The sequence below is a fragment of the Rousettus aegyptiacus genome, unplaced genomic scaffold (genome assembly GCF_014176215.1).
Source record: "Rousettus aegyptiacus isolate mRouAeg1 unplaced genomic scaffold, mRouAeg1.p scaffold_m13_p_12, whole genome shotgun sequence".
Lineage (NCBI taxonomy): Eukaryota > Metazoa > Chordata > Mammalia > Chiroptera > Pteropodidae > Rousettus > Rousettus aegyptiacus.
The window spans coordinates 21417010-21436143 of NW_023416287.1; the positions used below are offsets into that span (position 1 = coordinate 21417010).

The following is a 19134-nucleotide window of genomic DNA, read 5'->3' on the forward strand; positions in this document are numbered from 1 at the left end:
TTAAAAGGCTCAATCCATCAGGATGATATAAAAATTATAAACATATAGGAGGCAAGAATGGACAAAATCAAAAGGAGAAATAGACGATTCAATGATAACAGCTGGACACTTTAGTAGCTCATTTTCAATAATGGGTAGAACGACTAGGCAGAAGATCAACACAGAAATAGAAGATTTGAACAACACTATAAACAACTAGACCTAAAAGACACCTATAAAACACTGCTCCCAAATGATAGCACAATATGTATTCTCCTCAAATGCACACGGAACATTCTCTAGCATAGACCACATGTTAGGTCACAGAATGAATCTCAATAAATTTTAAAAGATTGAAATCATACAAGTATCTCCTCCCACCACCACCCCAAAGAAATCTGTGGAAGAGTTCCACATGAAGATTTAGCCAGAGAATTTCATGCCGGTTGTCTCAAAGCTGGAAGATTCTAGAAGACTTCCAGGGCATCTGTCTAAGCATTACTTCACTCACTTTATTGTGAGCATTACCTTAGTTAACTCATGAGAAGCACTTAGAATAGTGTCTGGTATGAAGTAAGTATGTGATAAATTTTGTTATTATCCTCACAGTAATTTCATGGGGTGAGTTTCATTATTCCCCATTTTTCTATTTATTAAAAAAATTTTTTTTTTATGGTGACATTGGGTAATGAAATCCAGTAAGTTTCAGGTGTACATTTTAACAGTAAGGCATATACATCGTGTGTTCACCTCTTGTCATTATAATGATGTGTAGACAGAGACTCAGAGATGCACAGTAAGTTGAGGTCATACAGCAAATAATCAGGGGATCCAGATTAAAACTCATGTTTGTTAGACTTCAAAGCCTTGTACAAGTGCACAGAGAGGCAGGTCTGAGGACTTTTATCAATGTGTTTTCTGCAGTAGCTTAAAATTGGAAACAGTATAGACGTCCATCAATAGGGACCATTCAGTAAAGCCCAGCCAGAAAGGGCTTTGTGCTGGTTACAAGAAACAAGGTCACCTGGTACATAGGGACATGGAACCATTTCCAAGACATTTTGTTCAGTAAAAAGAACGTCTGAAAAGATTTCCATAACCCATGGGAAACAAAGCCAAATATTCCATAATATCTAAGTCCGTCAGTGTGTATGTGATCTTTGGAGGCTCATATGAACCAAATGAAGGTGATTTAAACAATAGGATCTATTTATAGAACCCTTCCTTTCTTTAGACTTTATTTTATTGAGCTTTGAAATAACACATGCTCGAAGAAAAAGTTCAGAGCACAGCAAAGTGTCAAGAAGCAAAAAAAGGACACAGAAATCCCTCCCTGCAGAATTAAGTAGGCCGACATATTTATTTATTTGTTTATTTGTTTGTATGTTTTTAGGCTGACATTTTGATATACATCTTTCCAGTCTTTTTTCTGTGTGATTGCATGTGTGTGTGTATGCATGCATATGTGTACATATAAACATACACATACAAATATGAGAATTCTACTGTTATAACAAAATACCCCCCACATTATAGAATCTTAAACAACATAGAAGCTTATTTCTCCATCACATTAAATCTGAGTCCCCAGAGGAAGAGTGGCTCCGGAATCACGGTTTCAGTCTCCTTCTATATTCCTCCTATATTATTCTCAATGTGTGGCTTCTTCCTCATGGTCTAAGACAGTTGTTCCAGCTCCAGCCATCACATCTGCATTTCCCAGCAGGAAGTGGTAAATGGGAAGTGAAGGTCCTCCCCCTAACTTTTAACTACACAACCCAGAAGTTGTAGACATTACTCTTTGTAGTGTTCGTTTGAATGTAATCACATGGCCATTCCCAGCCACAAGGAAATGTGGTCTTTACCGTGGACTACTATGTGTCCAGCTAAAAGTCAAGGGTTCTGTGACTATGAAAGAAACAGGAAAATAGACATTATACCAAATAGCAGTGCTGTTTTTGGCTTATCTTCATTCTATCAATAATATCATCTTTCCTAACTAAGAGAGAAAGTTCTGTATCTTACATCGTAACCACTGAATCCTGTGAAAGGACACCAGCTTAGGCCAAATTACAAGTTGTGATAGAGCAGCCTTTCTTTCTTAAGGAACACTCAAAAGCCAGCTGCTCAACCAGCAATTTCCAAATGAAAGGCAGAATCCTGGCAACACCAATATTTATCATGGCACTCACCCCAGATTTTGCCTTTATAAACATCATTAGGAGAATCAGAACATGTTATCCCAGGACAAAACCAGAATTGTAAGATGAGGTGTGTGACAAACCTTCTATGACAAGTTTTAGCCTCTCTGCTAGTAATTCTTAGTGATATCGTTAGACTGTGTGTGTTTCAATTACATCTGCCTACAAAAGCACAAATTTCTCCTCCCTTATTTTCACTTCCAGAGAGTTTGTGAGAGAGAGAGAGAGAGAGAGAGAGAGAGAGAGAGAGAGAGTGTGTGTGTGTGTGTGTGTGTGTTGGGGTGGGGGGATGATGGAGTGGAGGCTATGGGAGTGGATTAGAGTTTTCTATTTCTACTTGAAATATTCCATTTCAAATCAGAAGACAACGAGTTAGGGAAGGCTCTGTCTCCATCTGAAGCCAATATTTTCTTGACCGGTTCACCTGCTTTGAGACTCAGGTCTCTGACATAGAAAGATCACAGAGCCTAGGCAGCCTGGGTCCAAGTCCTGGTTCTGCCACTCACTGGTTGTGTGACCTAAGCCAAGATACTTAACCTCTCTGTGCCTCAGTTTCTTTCTTTGAAAAATAGGACATATAATAACAGAAGTATTTTTAGGGCGTCCATGAAAAATAAATCAGTAAAGTCTCAGGAAGAACCCAGGGCATGGGGAGGCCCTCGGCAGATGACTGCAGAAATGGCCCCGTGTCCTGGCACCTGGCCAGCTAAGAAGGGTGGCTGTGGGAAGGCTCTTCAGAGTCATGAAGTTGATGGTCACCATGGTAGACATCAGTGGGGATGAAAAGGGTGGATGCCCCCTTTTTTGGCAGCCTAGTCCTGAGCAACCCCAGGAAGCATGTTGGTGTAATCCCTACCAATTCTCTTTTAGACAGCTTTGTGGGCCTCTCCTTAAAGCAGTCCTGGTCTGATTTTACATTTTCAAGTTCCTGGAGCCACCTTCCTCCAGGATAAATCTGGATTGTGATAACCTCAGTATTTATGCCAATAGCTCATTATAAGATCCCTGGATTCAGAGACAAGGGCCGGACCCTGTCTTTGCAGCCCATTTTCTGCAGGACTCTGGTGAGGTCATCCTCCCCTCTGGACCCCCCTCAGCACACCACACCATTTACAGGGCCTGGGACACACACGGAGGCTCACGTATATCTGAAGCATCAGAAGGTGTTAACTTAAAGATAAAAAGGCCTTACAAAGTGAGGGGGAAGTGCTTTTGTCATCCCCATTGTAGATAAGAGGGGACTGAGGAGCATGAACTCATGCATGTTAACTAAAAGATTGTCAGGGTCATCAAGAATTCCAAGGATGGCTAGTGAAAGCGAAACCACAGAGTGTCGTCAAATGGAGGTGCCTTTTCCAAATACCAAGTCACTCGCCCTCTCACCTGGTCCTTGACAGAATGTATGAGCGTGGCCAGCTCCATACTCTACACGCTTTTCTGCATCTGCTCTCTGTGTGTAATTAATCTTGGAACATCTTCTCGCGTCAGCACAGAGATTGTCTTCTTGCTCATTATCCACTCTAACATCCTTTCTGGGAGGGAATGCTTGGAAACAACCCAAATGCCCTTGTAAGGGCAAATACAAATTACAAAAGAATTCTCCCTGGTGCCAAAAAAGGGAGACATCCCCTCTCCCTATTCTTAGAGCATTTATTTTAGAACTCTTGTAAATTCTTTCTCTGCTCCTTTCAGATGTACAGGGGTCTTTTAAAAAGCTGAATAAGCCTCTGGCCAGTTTTACCATCTAGAAATGTATTTCTCAAGGACCTGGAAGCCATCTCTTTGTAATGTAATATCAAGTAAGTCAGCACCACTATTGCCCAGTTTCTGTGGGAGGGTGGAAGCCTAACCTCAGTGCCGGACTCTAAGTTCCAACACAACTTCCTCTCATAAACACGAGTTTCTTTTACCTGTGGATAAGGACAATTGGCTAACCATAAAGCTACCCTAGTGACAAACTATGTGACAAATGGTGCTGCCTGGTCCTCCTATTTGAGGACTAGCTACCATTTGAGAACATGGATGTAATTGGTTCTGTTTGTATATAAAAGGGTGGGGTTTCTTTCTGCCTTAGCAATCTCTTTAGTGGATTGTCTGGGATGTGCACCATAATCTGGTTTAATGCTTATTCAATAATAAAAATGTTTTCTTTCTCTTCTATTTTTGTGGAGAGGTTTTCTGGGTTGGTGGGAGATTTTCATTTTTAATTTTGTCTCCAACACCTTCAAATGTCTTTCTGCAGACAGTTGGTTAAAATAATTTGGCATCTTCACAAAGCAGAACATTATGCAATCATGACAAAGGACAAGAACACTCTCCATTTTTATTATTGAGTCAAAGAGTCAAGTACGCAGTAGTTTACTACTTTTTCTGTAAAAAGACTATATTTGTATTTGTTTACATTTGCATAATCTCTGGAAGAGTATCAAGGAATTAATAAAAGTGCTTGCATGTGTGTGCGTATGTTAAGAGGAACTGGGCAGATGGGGGCGAGAGGGGGCTGGAATTCTTTTGAACACCATTTTATATTTTCTGATTTTTAAAACATGTGACTATATTATCTATTCAAAATAAATTAAAAAGCAGGGGTGGCAGCAAGCAAACAAAATAGACCCCTAAGGAAAAGAAATCCCAGGTCCAGACATTCTCTAAACAAACACATGATTCTGTCCATTTTTTAGCTCAATCTTGACCTTGGAGCCAACTGAAAAGTGATTATATTGATACAGTTTTGGGGTTTATAGTGGACTTTTCCTTAGAAGGGTGATCTTAGTGTAAAAGCAGGGAATATATTTAAAAAACAACAACGAAAAGTAAAATTAGAGGCAATCAGGTAGCTAATATACTCTTCTCCATACTCCTCCTCTTCCAGTTGAGAGAACTGTTCCCCAGGGTTCCTGGTGTCCACTCTTCAGCCTTGGTGACTTGAGGGGTGGGGGGCTCACTTTCAGAGGCTCGGTGTAGCCCTCCTTCCCATCACCTCTTTCTGCTTCCTAGGAGGTCACTTGTTCTCCAAAGAGCAGGCCTTCATGGGTCAGGAGGGATGATGGGAAGGGGTGTGTGGGGTACAATGCCCTGCCATACTGGGAATCGGGAAGCCAACACGCTTGAAATTCCGCTATTAGCCGTCTACCTTCTAGAAGCTCCTCTATGAGGATAGTGGGAGAAAGGATACGAAGCAGGGGTCATCTCTCAAGCTCTCTGGCCACTTTAGGCTCTGTTGATTGCCACTCTTCTTACTGCTGCTATTACAGATCAGGGAGTGGCCCAGGAAGGCTCTTTACACGCTGGGCGTGTCTCCCTTTTATCCTTGTGCCGAGCCTATGAGGTAGGAGCCATCTATTATAATCCCATTTTAGGGATGAGGAAACAGAGGCGCAGAGAAATTAACCGGCTTCCCCAAGGTCGCACAGCTTGTAAGGGCCTGTTCACCCACCCGGCTGTTTCCCTTCTAATACCCTTGAGCCTGCCTCCAGCTCCTAGTCAGTCATCTTTCAGGAGTGGAAGGAAGGAAGTTATGAAAGAGTGAAAATGCAGGTACTGTGACTCAGAGTTGGGATAGGGCTGTGCTTTGCATTTCTAGGTCCTGTGGGAGGCCTGTGCCATTCTCCACTTTACAGAGGGTAGTTTGTGTTGGTTCAAGTCCTCAGGCTTTGCCTCTGAGACCCCCACCACTTGCCCTGTGATCTTAAGCCCTTGCCTTGCCTCTCTGGGTCCCAGTCTCCAGGTCCCTCCTGTTGACCTAGGTGGAGCACTGCAGGTTGCAGGAGTCAGCGGATGAGAAGAACTGCCACACGTTGACCAGCGGGAACATGAGCAGAGCTCCGAGCAGCGAACCCAGCTGCACCGCCGCCCCGCACCACAAGAGGGCGCTGCGGCTACGGTCGCGCAGGATCACGCCCAGCATCACCTTGACATAGCTCAGACATCCAGTGAAAAGTATCCACGAGGCCACCTACGGAGATAGGGTAGGAGAGATGCAGAGTGAAGGGGGCTTTAGGGTGACCCCCAGGGGTGAAGGGTGTAGGGTTACCTTACAAGGCCAAGGGAACCCTATGAGTTGACCCCTCCCCAAGGACAAAGTAAAACTCAGTAGCTTTTCTATCCCTAATGGTCAAGTCAAGGGCCTCTGCGAGAAGGTCACTGCTGATGTCCACATGGTGAGAAGAGTGTGGCTTTCCAGGGAGAGGCTGGACCATCACCTTGGACCAGCCAGCTCACCTTCCTAAGCCTCCACTCCCCAATGAGAGGCATTCCCCCTCCCCGCCCCCACTTGGGGCTTCTTGAGCAAGCAACCACAGAGGCTTTGGTTAATAGAAAGTGCTATACTCTGGGTCTCCCCAGGCCTTGGCTAGGTGAGGGGGTACTTATGGGAGCAGATGCTTACGATTAACACTTCTCCACTCCAGTGGCCCTGCAAGAGGGGGCAGGGGCTCATCACGGCCATGGCCATATTGTAGGCCCCAAAGCCAGTTCCAAGCACAGTAAGGACCGTCAGGAATGGCAGAGACCTAGGGCAGAGTGGGGGAGGAGGATGGAGGAGGTAAGAAGCATGACCTCTGCCTCTACAACCCTGAGGGGCATGTGGAATGGTCAGCATCTTCAGGATTAGAGGTTAGACCCAAGTGGGAACTTATGGGCCACCTGGCTCAAGTGGGTAAGTGAGGCTCCTGAGGGACAAGGCTGGTCTAAGTCATCCTGAGCACTAATGGCAAGGCCAAGCATCTCAGCAGGAGAAACAGAGCAACTCTGGTGCTATATGGACCTGGTCCAAATCCCACTTCCACCAGTTAAGTTGTGAGACTGGTTCCTGAGCCTCAGTTTCATCACCTGTGAAATGAGACTTGCAGGGCTATGGAGGCCCGTGGGAGCATAGTGTGCAGGGCCTAGCCCTGGCTGTGGGCTCTACCTAATATTTTACCTGCTGCCATTTCCTCCTACAACATGCCTACCCTCAGCCAGAAAGCCAGGTTTGGGAGAAGGTAGTTCTGATCATAATACTGGCACTGCAGGGTGTGGTGTGTGACCTCAACCGACCGCTCTCTTTTGGCTTCAGCTACCTGTCTACAACGTGAGGTTTGCGTGGTCTGGGGGCCCTGGTGGCTAGCTTGGATGCATTCTACTGGTGGCCTTACATGTTGAACCCAGGTCTGACAATTGTCAACACTGCCCTTCATTTGAAGTTATTGCCCCTGGGGTCTCCCTGTCTACACACTTCAGAACACCAAGGCTGGTCTGTGCCCTGGGTGAGAGTGCGGGGTCTGCCTCTTCCTCCAAGGACTCTTTCTGCTCCAGGATTCTTAGATTCCCTGACTCTCGGATTCTGTATTTCTGACATTCTGGGCGGCTCAGATTCTATAAGTCTGTGGTCTGTGGTCTTGCTTCCCCAGAAATCTCCAGGCTCCTTCCACAATTTTTAAGCCCTAAGGGAGAAAATTCAGCTTTCTGGCAAATTGACATTTCTGTCTAACTCTCCTGTACTCATTATCCCTCCTTCCATTGCTGGGGAAGGTAGGTGTGGGCAGGTCTGAGAGGCTAATGAGGGCAGGCAAGGCAGAGGGATGGATGGGGGAGGCTGTGGGATCTAAAGTTTCATGACCCCAAAGTGGGGCTTTCTCTTTGGCGGTCTTAAGCCATTGTGTCAAAACCACTTAGGTTGCTTATTAAAATTAAAAATGCCAGGTCCCAATCTAAGCTGACTCAATCTGCATTTTATCAACTTGCCTAACCATTCTTCCAGAACTGCAGCTGTAAGGGAGCTAGTAGTGTGGGCAGGACTAAAATCCTGGGAATTAGACCAGGGCCAGCCCTTTCTCCAAGCGTCAGGGTTCCCATTTGTAAAAGAGAATCTCAGTTCCTGCCTGGTTGTGGCTTCTCATGGGCCAATGGCAGTGATGGCTGACACACTGGACTTGCTGTGTGCCAAGCACTGCTCTGAAACTTTACAAAATTATCTCATCTCATGCCCCTAGAAACCCTAGGAGATAGAACTATTATTATCCCTATTTCCCAGGAAGTATCCCTGAGGCCCAGAGAGGTGGAGTGACTTGTCTAATATCAAACAGCTAGTAAGTGACAGAGCTGGGATTTGAACCCAGGCAGTCAAGCTCCAGAGATCATATTCTTAACCACTACATAAATAGCCTGATCGTGGGGTCTGGAATTCTGGCTTCTGGAATGAAGTGCTTCGCCAACCAGAGCTCCCCAGGCCCAGTTTGGGATAGACCTGGTAGGCAGGAACATGGAGAAGAAGCAGGCCAGAGGGTTGGCCATGGAGCTGAGGGTGACAGCGAGGTGGTAGGCGACAGGTCCGTAGGACAGGCAGGAGTAGGTCTGCACAGAGGGCAGCACGCCGTTGGTGAGCATGTTCACAAAGGCCACCAGGATGTAGGTGAAGATCAGGTGGGCCGGGTAATGGCGGGCTGTTTTCTCCTGCAGATGTCCCTGGCTCTTACTGCTGTCCACGGGGCCTGGGGGGCCCAGGTCCTCTTTCAGTGACCGGATGGAGGAGAGGGTGATCTGGGAGGTGAGGAAGTCTTTTGTGGAGATTTTCCAGTGCCTGGGGTGATGCTGGAGGAAAAAGAAGGAGACGAGACAGCAGGCCATCATGAAGGAGAGCAGGAGGAAGAAGACCATGGGTGAGAAGTTGGCGGGGAGGTAGTGGCTCTGCAGATGGACCGAGGCGAGCTCTGTTCCAGGGAGGCCAGGCACAAGGGTGCTATTATGTTCCTGAAGAGGATAAATCAAAGGTCACTGGATCGCTAGGCGATGTTGGGACACAGTTACCAACAACATTAATAATGACAAAATGCAATAAACATGATGCATTATTATTAATAAGTGCGTGATGGATAACATACACACAACTGCTAAAGTAATAATAACAAATGCTCACATTGACCGACTGCTCACTGGGCACCAGCCCTTTGCATGCGTCAGCTCGTGCGTACCTCTTAACGGCCCTGTGTACTGGGGACCATTATCCCCGTTTTAGAGGAAACGGAGGTGTCAAAACAGTTCATCTTACCTGAGGGTCGCACAGAGTACATGGTGAATGAACCCAGTCCGCTTGGTTCTTTCTGACTCAGAAGCTACACCTCTTCCCACTCTACTGCCCTCCAGGGCTGACAACCACAAATATGTTCAGAGGAGTGTCTGGCTGGGAATCAGCCAGCGGGAAGGCAGGTGAGGTGACCTGGGTGGGGCCAGATCTCTTTCCAAGGGATGCCATACATCTAGATTTATATATGTGAAATTTCAAGAAATTTAAATGTCATCAACTAAACACTTAAAAAAAAAATGCTTGCAGGCTATGGTGGCCTGGGCCACTGGTTTGCAGCTGTTGCTGTATTGCTGTGGTTTGGATAACACCAGACATATGTAAATTGTCCAATACCCAGTGAAAAAAAGTTTGACCTGTTGATGAAAAGGGCTTCTATGAAAAGCAACCTTACAGGGTGATCTTATTCTAAAGTCCTAACGGGGCAGGTCATATATGCCCTAGGCATATAACATTTTTAGTAAAAAGCTTATCTTTGCCTTAAACAAGCCCCGTTCATCTTTTCTGTGCCTCTAGATTACACACCTTTGAAATGCCGGGATGGCCCTCGAAGGAGTAACCACCCTCAAGAGAGAGCACATAATCTTAAATATCTTGTAATCCAATACCCGTCTCACTTTCTCCCACCTTCCTGCAATCTTCCTTCTGTTCCCTTCTTAATTTCAAATGCATTAAAAAAACTATAAAACTGTTATTCCCGGAATCATTTGAGAACTTGCTTCCAGGCAATTGCTGTTAGTTTTGACTCAGTTAAACTCCTATAAAAATTCTCTACAGGGTCGGACATTTCTTATGTTGACGTTTACTTGGTGTAGTTGGCAGGATTCCAAAGAAGCCCACCCAGGACCATCCTGCAGACCTGGACCCAGTGCTAGGTACCAGCAGGAGCCCATTGAGCCCCTGGTTCCCTGCTTCACATCAGGTAAACTTGGGTGAGTTTTCTCTCAGAATCTGGGGCCTCCTTGCATTAAGTAGCAGGCCATGACTTTATTTGAGCTGTTCTTAGAAAATCCTCCAGTTGGGTAAGGATTGAGATAACCCAGGGAAAAAGAAAATTGGGTTGCCATTTTTAATTTTGGCTTTGTAATTGGATTGCTTACTGAGAGTCTGAACAGAATCTTTGCTGGTTAGATGAGAGACTGAACTCTTTTTTAGCTCCAAAAGAGAGAGAATATTTGCTTTCCAAAACCTGAATAGCCAATAGGGTGAAAATAGTTGTAGCAGATCCAGAATTCGAAGTGGTGGAGACAGGTGCTGGGAGTCCCCCAGTGTGGTAATGTAGCTGACCCTAGAGAGGCTGGGGGAGCCCCAGGGAGAGTTCTCTTTCTTCATGAGGGGCAGGGAGCCCTGGAATAGGTTCTCCCTGAGAGAGAGAGAGGGACCCATGCCTTGGAAAGTGTTATGATTCTGGTGGTGTCTGGTAAGTGTTTGCTGGCCCTTGTTCAGGTAGTCTTAGGTGACTAAGAATCTTTGTGGAGTTGCCTGAGGAAAAATTTTCTCTAGGGCATGAAGCGGTCCTATAGGGATATATGCTGCATTTGGCTTATCTGGAGATGTGGACGGACCAACAGGCTGGTTTTCCCTAGAAATTTGCTCAGACTGCACAGATCTCAAAGAAAAAAAACTAAAATTAACATGGAAAATCGTGCCTCCAAGCCCCATGAGAGTCAGCCTCTCATTAATGCTAAGATGGCTACGATGAGGATCCTTCGCTATTTCAAAATTAACTTTTTCATGCACGATTAGAAAAAGCTGGCTATAAAGCTAGGCAGAATGAATAGAAAACATATATGGTTGGTCTTTCAAAACTTCGAGAAGAACATTTAGGTAAATGGATCGACCTATATCTTTTAGATGTCAATTCGATTCTTCACGGTATTAAAAATGCCTGTCCTTATTTTAAAAAGGGGAAAGTCATTTGGAACTTGACTTGTCAAAGGAAGATATATTGTAAATGCCTCAAATAAAATTTGGAGTCAACTGTTCTTTTATAAACCAGCAGAATTTGTCTCATGGCTAAAAGGTCTCTGTTGATGTCTGCGTGTATCTATATACGTATATTATAAATGGGAGATAATTTTCTACCTCTGGGTGGCATTATTAAAATTAATTTAAAGGCAAGCGTTTATAGGAATTGGGTCTTCTAAAATTATCAGAAATATAGAAACTAACTCAAATGCTTTTCAAGTTCATGTGATTTAAGATTAATTCTTAGTAAATAAAAGTTAGTTTAAATTTATTGGGTTAAGTAGAACAGACATGTCTTTTGAGTTATGATATTAAATATAATGTTTATATTTTACCTGGGTTTACAAAAATAAATTTGTGTTAATAACTGACTTTGGTGTCTATGACATGTTTCTAGAGGTTATAAAATCTCTTCATAAATTCACCAAGCTAATTTATGAACGCTAACTGCTCACTTCTTAGTCCCCATTAGAAATTGAGGTTTTAAGGGTTAAAATATTAATATATGTAGGGATAACTTTGTGGTGTAACACCTCAAAGGTTTCTTTTTTATGTTAAATTGCATGAAAGTATTGTAAAATAAATGATTAAAAAAACCAAATTCCTAGGGTATATCGTGTGGGTAAACAATGGTTGTAAATTAAACAAATAGGGCTATGGAAAACCAAAGACAGCGGTTCTTTACGGCTCCCTGGCAAACCCATTTTTCAGGTCTCGTATTCCTTCATGCATTACAGTGCATTTAAGCTGGACTTCAATTAAATAAAGGAACTTATGAGCTGACGTTATTGAAAGGCAGCACCTTACACTATTGCCAAGGTTCGATAAAGTCACTTCAAGAAAATGCCAAGTAGGCAACTGCTGCCTTTCACAGGGAGCTCTGGGGAGATAAAGACTTTAAAGAACATTGGCTGCCACCTGTAGAGTTTGTTTTTTGGAAAAGACATCAATTATAAGGCACTCTCCAGCCTCGTGGGAAGGGACCTTGTTAGGTACATCTACCCCTGTCTATGGACATCAGAGACTCTTCTAGGAGGAGAAGCGCTGACATCAGAGGTAGACGGCCATCCCAAGACGTCCACGAGGCCAATATACCTACAAATTAATGTTTAACTCAGAAACCATTTGATTGTCTTCACCTGATTGCTAATGGTAGGCATCATAATAATGGTTATACTTTTTTCTATATAGTTCAACTGTTTATGGTTACTGAAAATATATTTTTAATACCTTCTTTATGAATTATGTAAATGCTATACTAGATGCTAAATACTGACAAATGAGACAGAAAACAAAATTCAGATCATGATAGTTCATAGGCTATAAACAATCCAGAATGTTCTCCTCCCGCCACCCCCCCCCCCTTCCCCCATAGTGAAGTCCATAAGACCTGATTGCCTTCCATTTACCTGCCCTTCCCTTTTTTGGGAAAATTCAACCTCAGCTCACATCTCATGGTTATAATATTGTCCCATCCCCAATGGTCAACAAATGACGATACTGAGACTTCCTTGGAATGAGCCTTCCTAGTGCTGTGTGACCACACTATCTGACCAAAAGGCTGGTCATTAGTGCACCTTTTGGATTGATTTATGACCAAAAAGGGGAACTGTGGGAGAAAAAGGGGTTCTACAGAAAGTAACCTCACAGGGTGATCTGATCATAAAGTCCTAACTGAGTAGCACATGGTGGGGAGTCACACCCCAGGCCTATACCATCTTAGTGAAAGGTTTATCTTCACTTAAGGAACCCCTTTCTACTGTTTTTGTGCATCTAGGATAACATACCTTTGAGATGTCAGAAGTAATACCCTTCAAAGTTGTAACCACCCTCGAGAGAGCACATAATCTTAACTATTTTGTAATCTAATCCCTGCCATCCTTTCTCCTACCCTCACGTAATCTTTCTTATATTCCCTCCTTAATTTCAAATGCATAAAAGAAATTGCAAAATTGTTATTCTCTGAAGCATCTGACATCTTGCTCCTGACAACTGTCATCAGTTTTAGCTCAAATAAATGCTTATAAAATATCTCTATAGGTTTGGACATTTCTTATGTTGACAGACATTTTAACAAAAGATATTGAAGCAAAAATATTTAAAGTCTACGGTTTTCAGCCCTGGCTGTACATTAGCACAGCCTGAGGAATTTTAAATAAATACAAGTTCATGACCCCTAATTTGCAATTCTGAAATCCAAAAAGCTCAGAAGTTTTTCATGACTCAGTTGGCAGCAATATTTAAAGCGGTGTCACTGAACAGGACTGCTGTGTCAGGCAGGGCAGGTATGTCCCAAAACCTGAAACTCCAGTTTTCTCATACACATCTGAGAGCAAAGATTTGGGGGGAGCCCCACCCTCAGAGAGTCTTATCTGAACTCTTCTGGCTGTGTGTGGAGGGCCTGCTGGTGTGTTTCAATACCCCTCCCAGGTAATCTAAAGTGCAGCCAGGTCAAGAACATGGGTCTATCCAACATTTCAGAAACATAAGCCCTTCATGGGATCTTGCTGTGATCAAGCACAGGGTACTGCACTGGCTCTGGGTGACGCTAGGTACCTGTGTGATGTCAGTCTTCCTGGTGGTGTTAGGGCTTGGCGTGGTGTAAGATGTCTCAGTGACGTTGATGCAGGTGGTAAGACCCGAGCCCTGGGCGAGAGCCACCAGGGCAGGCAGGAAGCCGCTGAGTCCTTCACCCACAAAGAAGGTGGTAAGGTAGTGGGTGGACAGCAGGCTCATGAAGGGTAGGAAGGTGACGGAGGAGGTGCAGTCCACCAGGGCCAGGAAGAAGGTGAGGACCATGACGGTGATGCTACGGTGGCCACCCAGCATCCAGGAGGTGACGTTCCAGAGGAAGGCAAAGAGGATGCAGGCAACAGTGCCCACACTCAGCACAGTGAAGATGACAGGCACCTCAGAAAGGCAGCCAGGCCGGAAGTGATGGAGCAGGGTGACAAGGAGGGGGCCAACATTGGCCAGCTGGATGATCACCGTGAGGTAGGAGGGCAGGTACCAGCCCTCAGGCAGCTCTGTCACCAACAGGGGCAGCTCTACCCAGAGGCCATTGATGGCCACCCAGGAGCCCATCCCGAAGGTACAGACCAGCAGGTGTGTCAAGAGGGCCATGGTTGTGCCTGCCAGGGCCAGAGGCTGCCACCTCCTCAGATCAGCAGAACCTATGGAGGAAAATACCTGGTGAGTATTGTCCAGTTCACTGTCTGGCAGAAGACTGGGCTTTGGGGCCCAGGATTTTCTCTTATCATTCCCCTCTTTATGAATGAGTTGGCTTTTTATTAGTAGGAAACATGGACAAATTTCTCTATAACTAACATTCCAGTAGGAAAGGCTTCCTAACCATGACTTAGAGACCACCAGAGAAAAATCTGATACATTCAACTGCACAAAACACACAAAAGCAAGCAGATAAACCAATAAAATACCCTCTTCAAAAAAGGCAAAAAATACTAACAGCAAGATCGAAAGACAGATGACAACTTGGGGGAAAATATTTGCAATGCAAATCACAGATGAAGGGCTCATCTTCCTAATATATACAGTTGTTAGAAATTAAGAACAAAAAGAAAATAGAAAAATGGGCAAAGGTTATGAACAATTTAGAGAGAAGTACAAATAAGTCTTAAACATATGAAAAGATTATCACTTTATCATGGGAAATATCAGTAATAGTGACTCCAATGTGCCATTTCTCACCATGAGATTGTCCCAAAGGTTACCTACCCTGGACAAAGTGATGCCTGTTTGAGGTTATTATTCCCTGTGGCCTTGTTGTAATAGCAAAATATAGGAAATGACCCAAGTGCCTATCAACGGAGGATGGGCTAATGAAAGAAACATCTACAAGTTGGAACGCTAGACACCTGTCAAAAGAAATGTGGAATGCAGGAGAGCTCCTTGGCTGATAGGAACAGTTCTTGAGGCTATGTTGTCAAGTGAACAAAATCAAGGTAGGTAGACAGATGGTGTGCTGCCTTTTGGACACAAGGGTGGAGGAGGAAGAATATATACCCTTTGCTTGTATTTGCACAAAGCAGTCCTTGAAGGACGAGCAGGAACTGCTGGGATGTTTGCAGAACCTACACAAAAAGATTTGTAGACCTTTTTGTAGAGTTTTGACTTGTGAACTACGTAAACACACTGCCTATTACAAAAATACGGTTACCTAATATAAAATTCCAACCTGGCATTTTTGTCCTGAATTTAAAGGCCTCCCTAGCTGGACGGGCCCTCAGAGACCGCCTGACTCCAGCCCTCCAAAGCCATTCTGCCATCTGCTTACCACCTTCCCAATGACCTGTGTCCTACCACCTGTGCTATTACGCTCGTCGACCTACTCTCCGTCTAAGTAAAAACATTGAAGAGGCCAGAAGCAAAACTCCAGAGCCCGCTGCCTGGGCCCGAACTCGGCTCTGCCATTTACTAGCTGGGTGACCATGAACCAGCGACTCTGCCTCTTGTATCTCATTTTCCTTACTGTAAATAAAGGACAATGATTGTATCAATGAGATGCAAATATGTTCATGAGTTTCTGTTTTCTCAAGCTGCGCCTGGCACACAGTAAGCACTCACTAAGGGTTAGCTCTTTTCGTTATGGTGAAATTCCAGATTTACTGATAGTTATTTTTTTTCCTAATTCACATGAAAATGAACACATGACAATTCAAATTTAAAAAGGGAAAAAAGTTCCCCCCCCCCGAGGTAACATCCAAAATCACCGTTGGTCCATGAACCATTTTGGAGAGAAAGGTCGATTGGACCAATCACTTCCTTTTACAGGTGGGAAATGGGGTGGGGTCCGTGGGAATGGAGGGATTCTCCCACGACTGGGAGGTGGGAGTTGGAGTGGGTCTCCTGCAGCACTTGGCTCCTGCCTACCGTGACCCTGTAGTGACGACTGATTCCTAGGTTCCACTCAGTTCACACTGTCAGTCTGGGACTTCTTATAGCACATGAAGGAGTGTCCCTTGTGGCTATGCCTCGCCCAGAAAAGTCTCAGGGCTCCCACACCCGGAATGGACTCTCAAGTCCTGACTCTCTTCCTTCCTCCTCTGCTGAGGAAACCCAGTCCACTCCTTCCCAAAACTGCCTCTCTTCCTCTCTGGGAAGCACTGGGGCAGAATGCAGTCTGCCCTGCTTTCAGTCCTGTTCCACCGCCTCCTGTCTGGGGCCTTAGCTAAGTAACTTAAGCTCTGTTTTCTCACCTGTGAAGCCGGCCTGACGACTAACAGTCCAGGGCAGCCTGGCTCTGGGTATACCAAGAGGACCCAGGAGAGGAGCAGCTCCTGGCAATTGCTGCCTGCCTGGCTGCTCCCTCCTGCCTTTGCCCGCAGCTGTGCTCCTTGCCTGGAGCACCGCCCCCTTCCTCATCTGCAGCCCAGCTTTCTGCAGAACCCTGTCGCCAGGAAACGCACTCTGGCTGCCCAGCGCTGAGCTTCAGGCTTCCTTCATGTAGGGTGTTCTTGTGTAGATGTATGCAGGCATATTTCTGCAGAGACAGAAGCTCTTCAAGGACAGAGGGCTGCTTTGGAATCTCACATTTTGTAGGCAGAAGAGCTTTTCAGAAAACCTAGCTAGCTCAGGATTTGTAAATTTGTAACTCCTTGGCCTCTGCCAGGCAGCAGATATGTTACTTTGGTTTGCAGAGTGTTACAAACAATTGGTCACTGAAATCAGCAAATCAGGAGGTGACCTACAATACTCAAGATTTCTGGCTTCTCAAGAATATTCTAGAAGAGCACACCATGCATGCCCACATGACAACAATAACTCTTGATCCTCTTTAACTTAGGGTCCTGGCTGGGTCCTGCTGGCCCTGTAGGTGCTACAGTTCCTCATTTTTGAGAGAGAGAGATGTGGCTTGCCCAGGATCTCTTCCAAGCTGGGGGCAAAGTGGAGCTGGAATCCAGTTTTGGACCTCTCTCTCAGTTCCAAACTCCAGGCAGGCACTGACTCCAGCCACCTTACTGTTTTCTACTGCAGTAAAATCTGGCGCTAGATGTCTGAGTTCAAATCCTGGTTTTAAGCCTTCCAAGCTGAGCAAATGACTTAACCTCCTGTGCCTGATTCCTCTCTTGCAAAATGTGGAGGCTCTCAGTACCAACATCAGGATTATAATGACCATGAACTTGCAAAATATTAGAATGGTGCCTGACTGAGTATGTGCTCAATAAACCTTTACTGTTCTGATTACTATTGAGATTTAAAAACATACAATTATCTTGAACATACTTCTGGATATCACAACACAATTCCTGAAGGCAAAATTTTGTCATCCCTTCCTCCTAATTAATCAAGGGAGTAGTAAGCACTTACTTTTTGTCCAGAACTCTGAACAAAAACCCAAATCCAACAAGCCACAGGGTATCCCCAGACACAAGTATGAGGAAGAGAGGTGTGTGGGCTACAGACTTCAAGCGCAATCACAGGCCAAGGCAGAGGTGAGCTGGAGGGGGACAGGAGGGGCCTCTGGGACTAGATGAGGAGGCAGAGTTTCCCACCTTACCTTGGCCAATGCAGGTAACTCAATGGCTGCAAAACAGGGCAGGTCCTCCTGAAAGAGCAGTGAAGTGGAGGAGGGAGAAGGTCTTTTCAAAAACCAGGAGCTCTGGTGCCACTTCTCGGTGTCCCACTGTACCACCCATGAAGACCCAGAAACAGGCAATGGCTGCCCACCCCACTTGAGACCAGAATCTGGTATAAAGCAGGAAGAATCCCACTGAAAAAAATAGCTGTCATGTACCAATTCAGGCAGAGTTCTGATTATGATTGGTGAAAAAATATGGAAGGAAGAAACAGGTAGAATGATCTATGATATTCTAAGGCTGAGGTGGCTAGATGCTTCTCATTAACCACTCTTTCCTTCTTAGTCATTACAGAGGCCAGATTTTTGGTTGGGCAAATGGTCCTCACATTAACAGACTACATTTCCCAATCGCCCTTGCAGCTGGGCATGGCCACCTGATCAAGCCCAGGATAATGAGGTTGTCAGGGACTTGAGAAATCTTAAAGATAAGGGAGCGTGCCATCCTGTTTTTCCCTCAACTTGCTGTCTGGAAGTCAGATGTACGGCCAGAACTTTAGCAGCCATTTCGCACTATGGGGGGTGATTTGGGGGTTAGATGGGGACTGGATCTCCTCAGGACTTTGTGGCACAGAGCCGCCATACCAGCCCTGCTCTGCCTGCCACTGAACTATTTTGTTTATTTAATGTTGTTTAGTTGTAAATAAGTTTCTATCTTGTTTAAGCCACTCTTATTTTATATAAGGCAAAGCACTGGCTAAGTGTACAGAAGTATATGTACAAGGATGTGTTTTGACCAATTATAGTTTCCAAAAAGTAATATTTAACTAGCGAGAGAGTTCAGCAAGGGGTCCAGTTATACATTTACAAATATGTAGTTTTCCTGTATAGATCCAGTTAGAAAATAAGAGTTGCTATTGAGTAGTCATTTGGGAAAAACAAATAGAACTGGGTTTTTTTTTTTACTTCTTAATATGCCCCTCCCAAAGATCAATTCCAGCTGGATCAAATGTTTACATATTTTTTAAATTAAAGAGAAGACAATACAGTCAAGCACTGCATAACATTGTTTTACGTAAATGAAGGGCTCCAGGTACAACTGTGGTCGCATAAGATTATAATGGACCTGAACATTCCTTTCGCCTAGTAGCACAATGCATTCTTCATGTGCTGGTGGTGAGGCTGGTGTAAACAAACCCACTGCGCTGCCAGTCGTGTGGAAGTATGGCATGTACAATGGCATGCGGTACATAATGTATGATAATGACAATAAACGACTATGTTACTGGTTTGTGTATTTATGATACTATATTTTTTATTGCTATTTTAGAGTGTAGTCTTTCTACTTACTAAGAAAAGTTTGCTGTAAAACAGCATGCCATGTTATGTCA

At 44.6% G+C, this 19134-nt stretch overlaps 1 protein-coding gene across 3 annotated transcripts; it reads right to left on the minus strand.

Moving 5' to 3' along the window:
- Positions 1-1122: 1122 nt before the first annotated feature.
- On the minus strand, positions 1123-18787 carry SLC52A3 (solute carrier family 52 member 3). Of its 3 annotated transcripts, XM_016148889.2 has the most exons (5): positions 16425-18787; positions 13765-14381; positions 8407-8909; positions 6568-6691; positions 1123-6135 (listed from the first exon to the last, which is right to left on the minus strand). In XM_016148889.2, exons 1-5 carry the CDS (start codon positions 16588-16590, stop codon positions 5923-5925), a joined length of 1623 nt encoding a protein of 540 aa, XP_016004375.2. In that variant the 5' UTR covers positions 16591-18787; the 3' UTR covers positions 1123-5922. The 3 variants fall into 3 exon arrangements, with proteins under 3 accessions (XP_016004375.2, XP_016004373.2, XP_016004374.2); XM_016148887.2 differs by lacking the exon at positions 16425-18787 and having other exon boundaries at positions 13765-15065; XM_016148888.2 differs by lacking the exons at positions 1123-6135; positions 16425-18787 and having other exon boundaries at positions 6257-6691; positions 13765-15065.
- Positions 18788-19134: the final 347 nt, after the last annotated feature.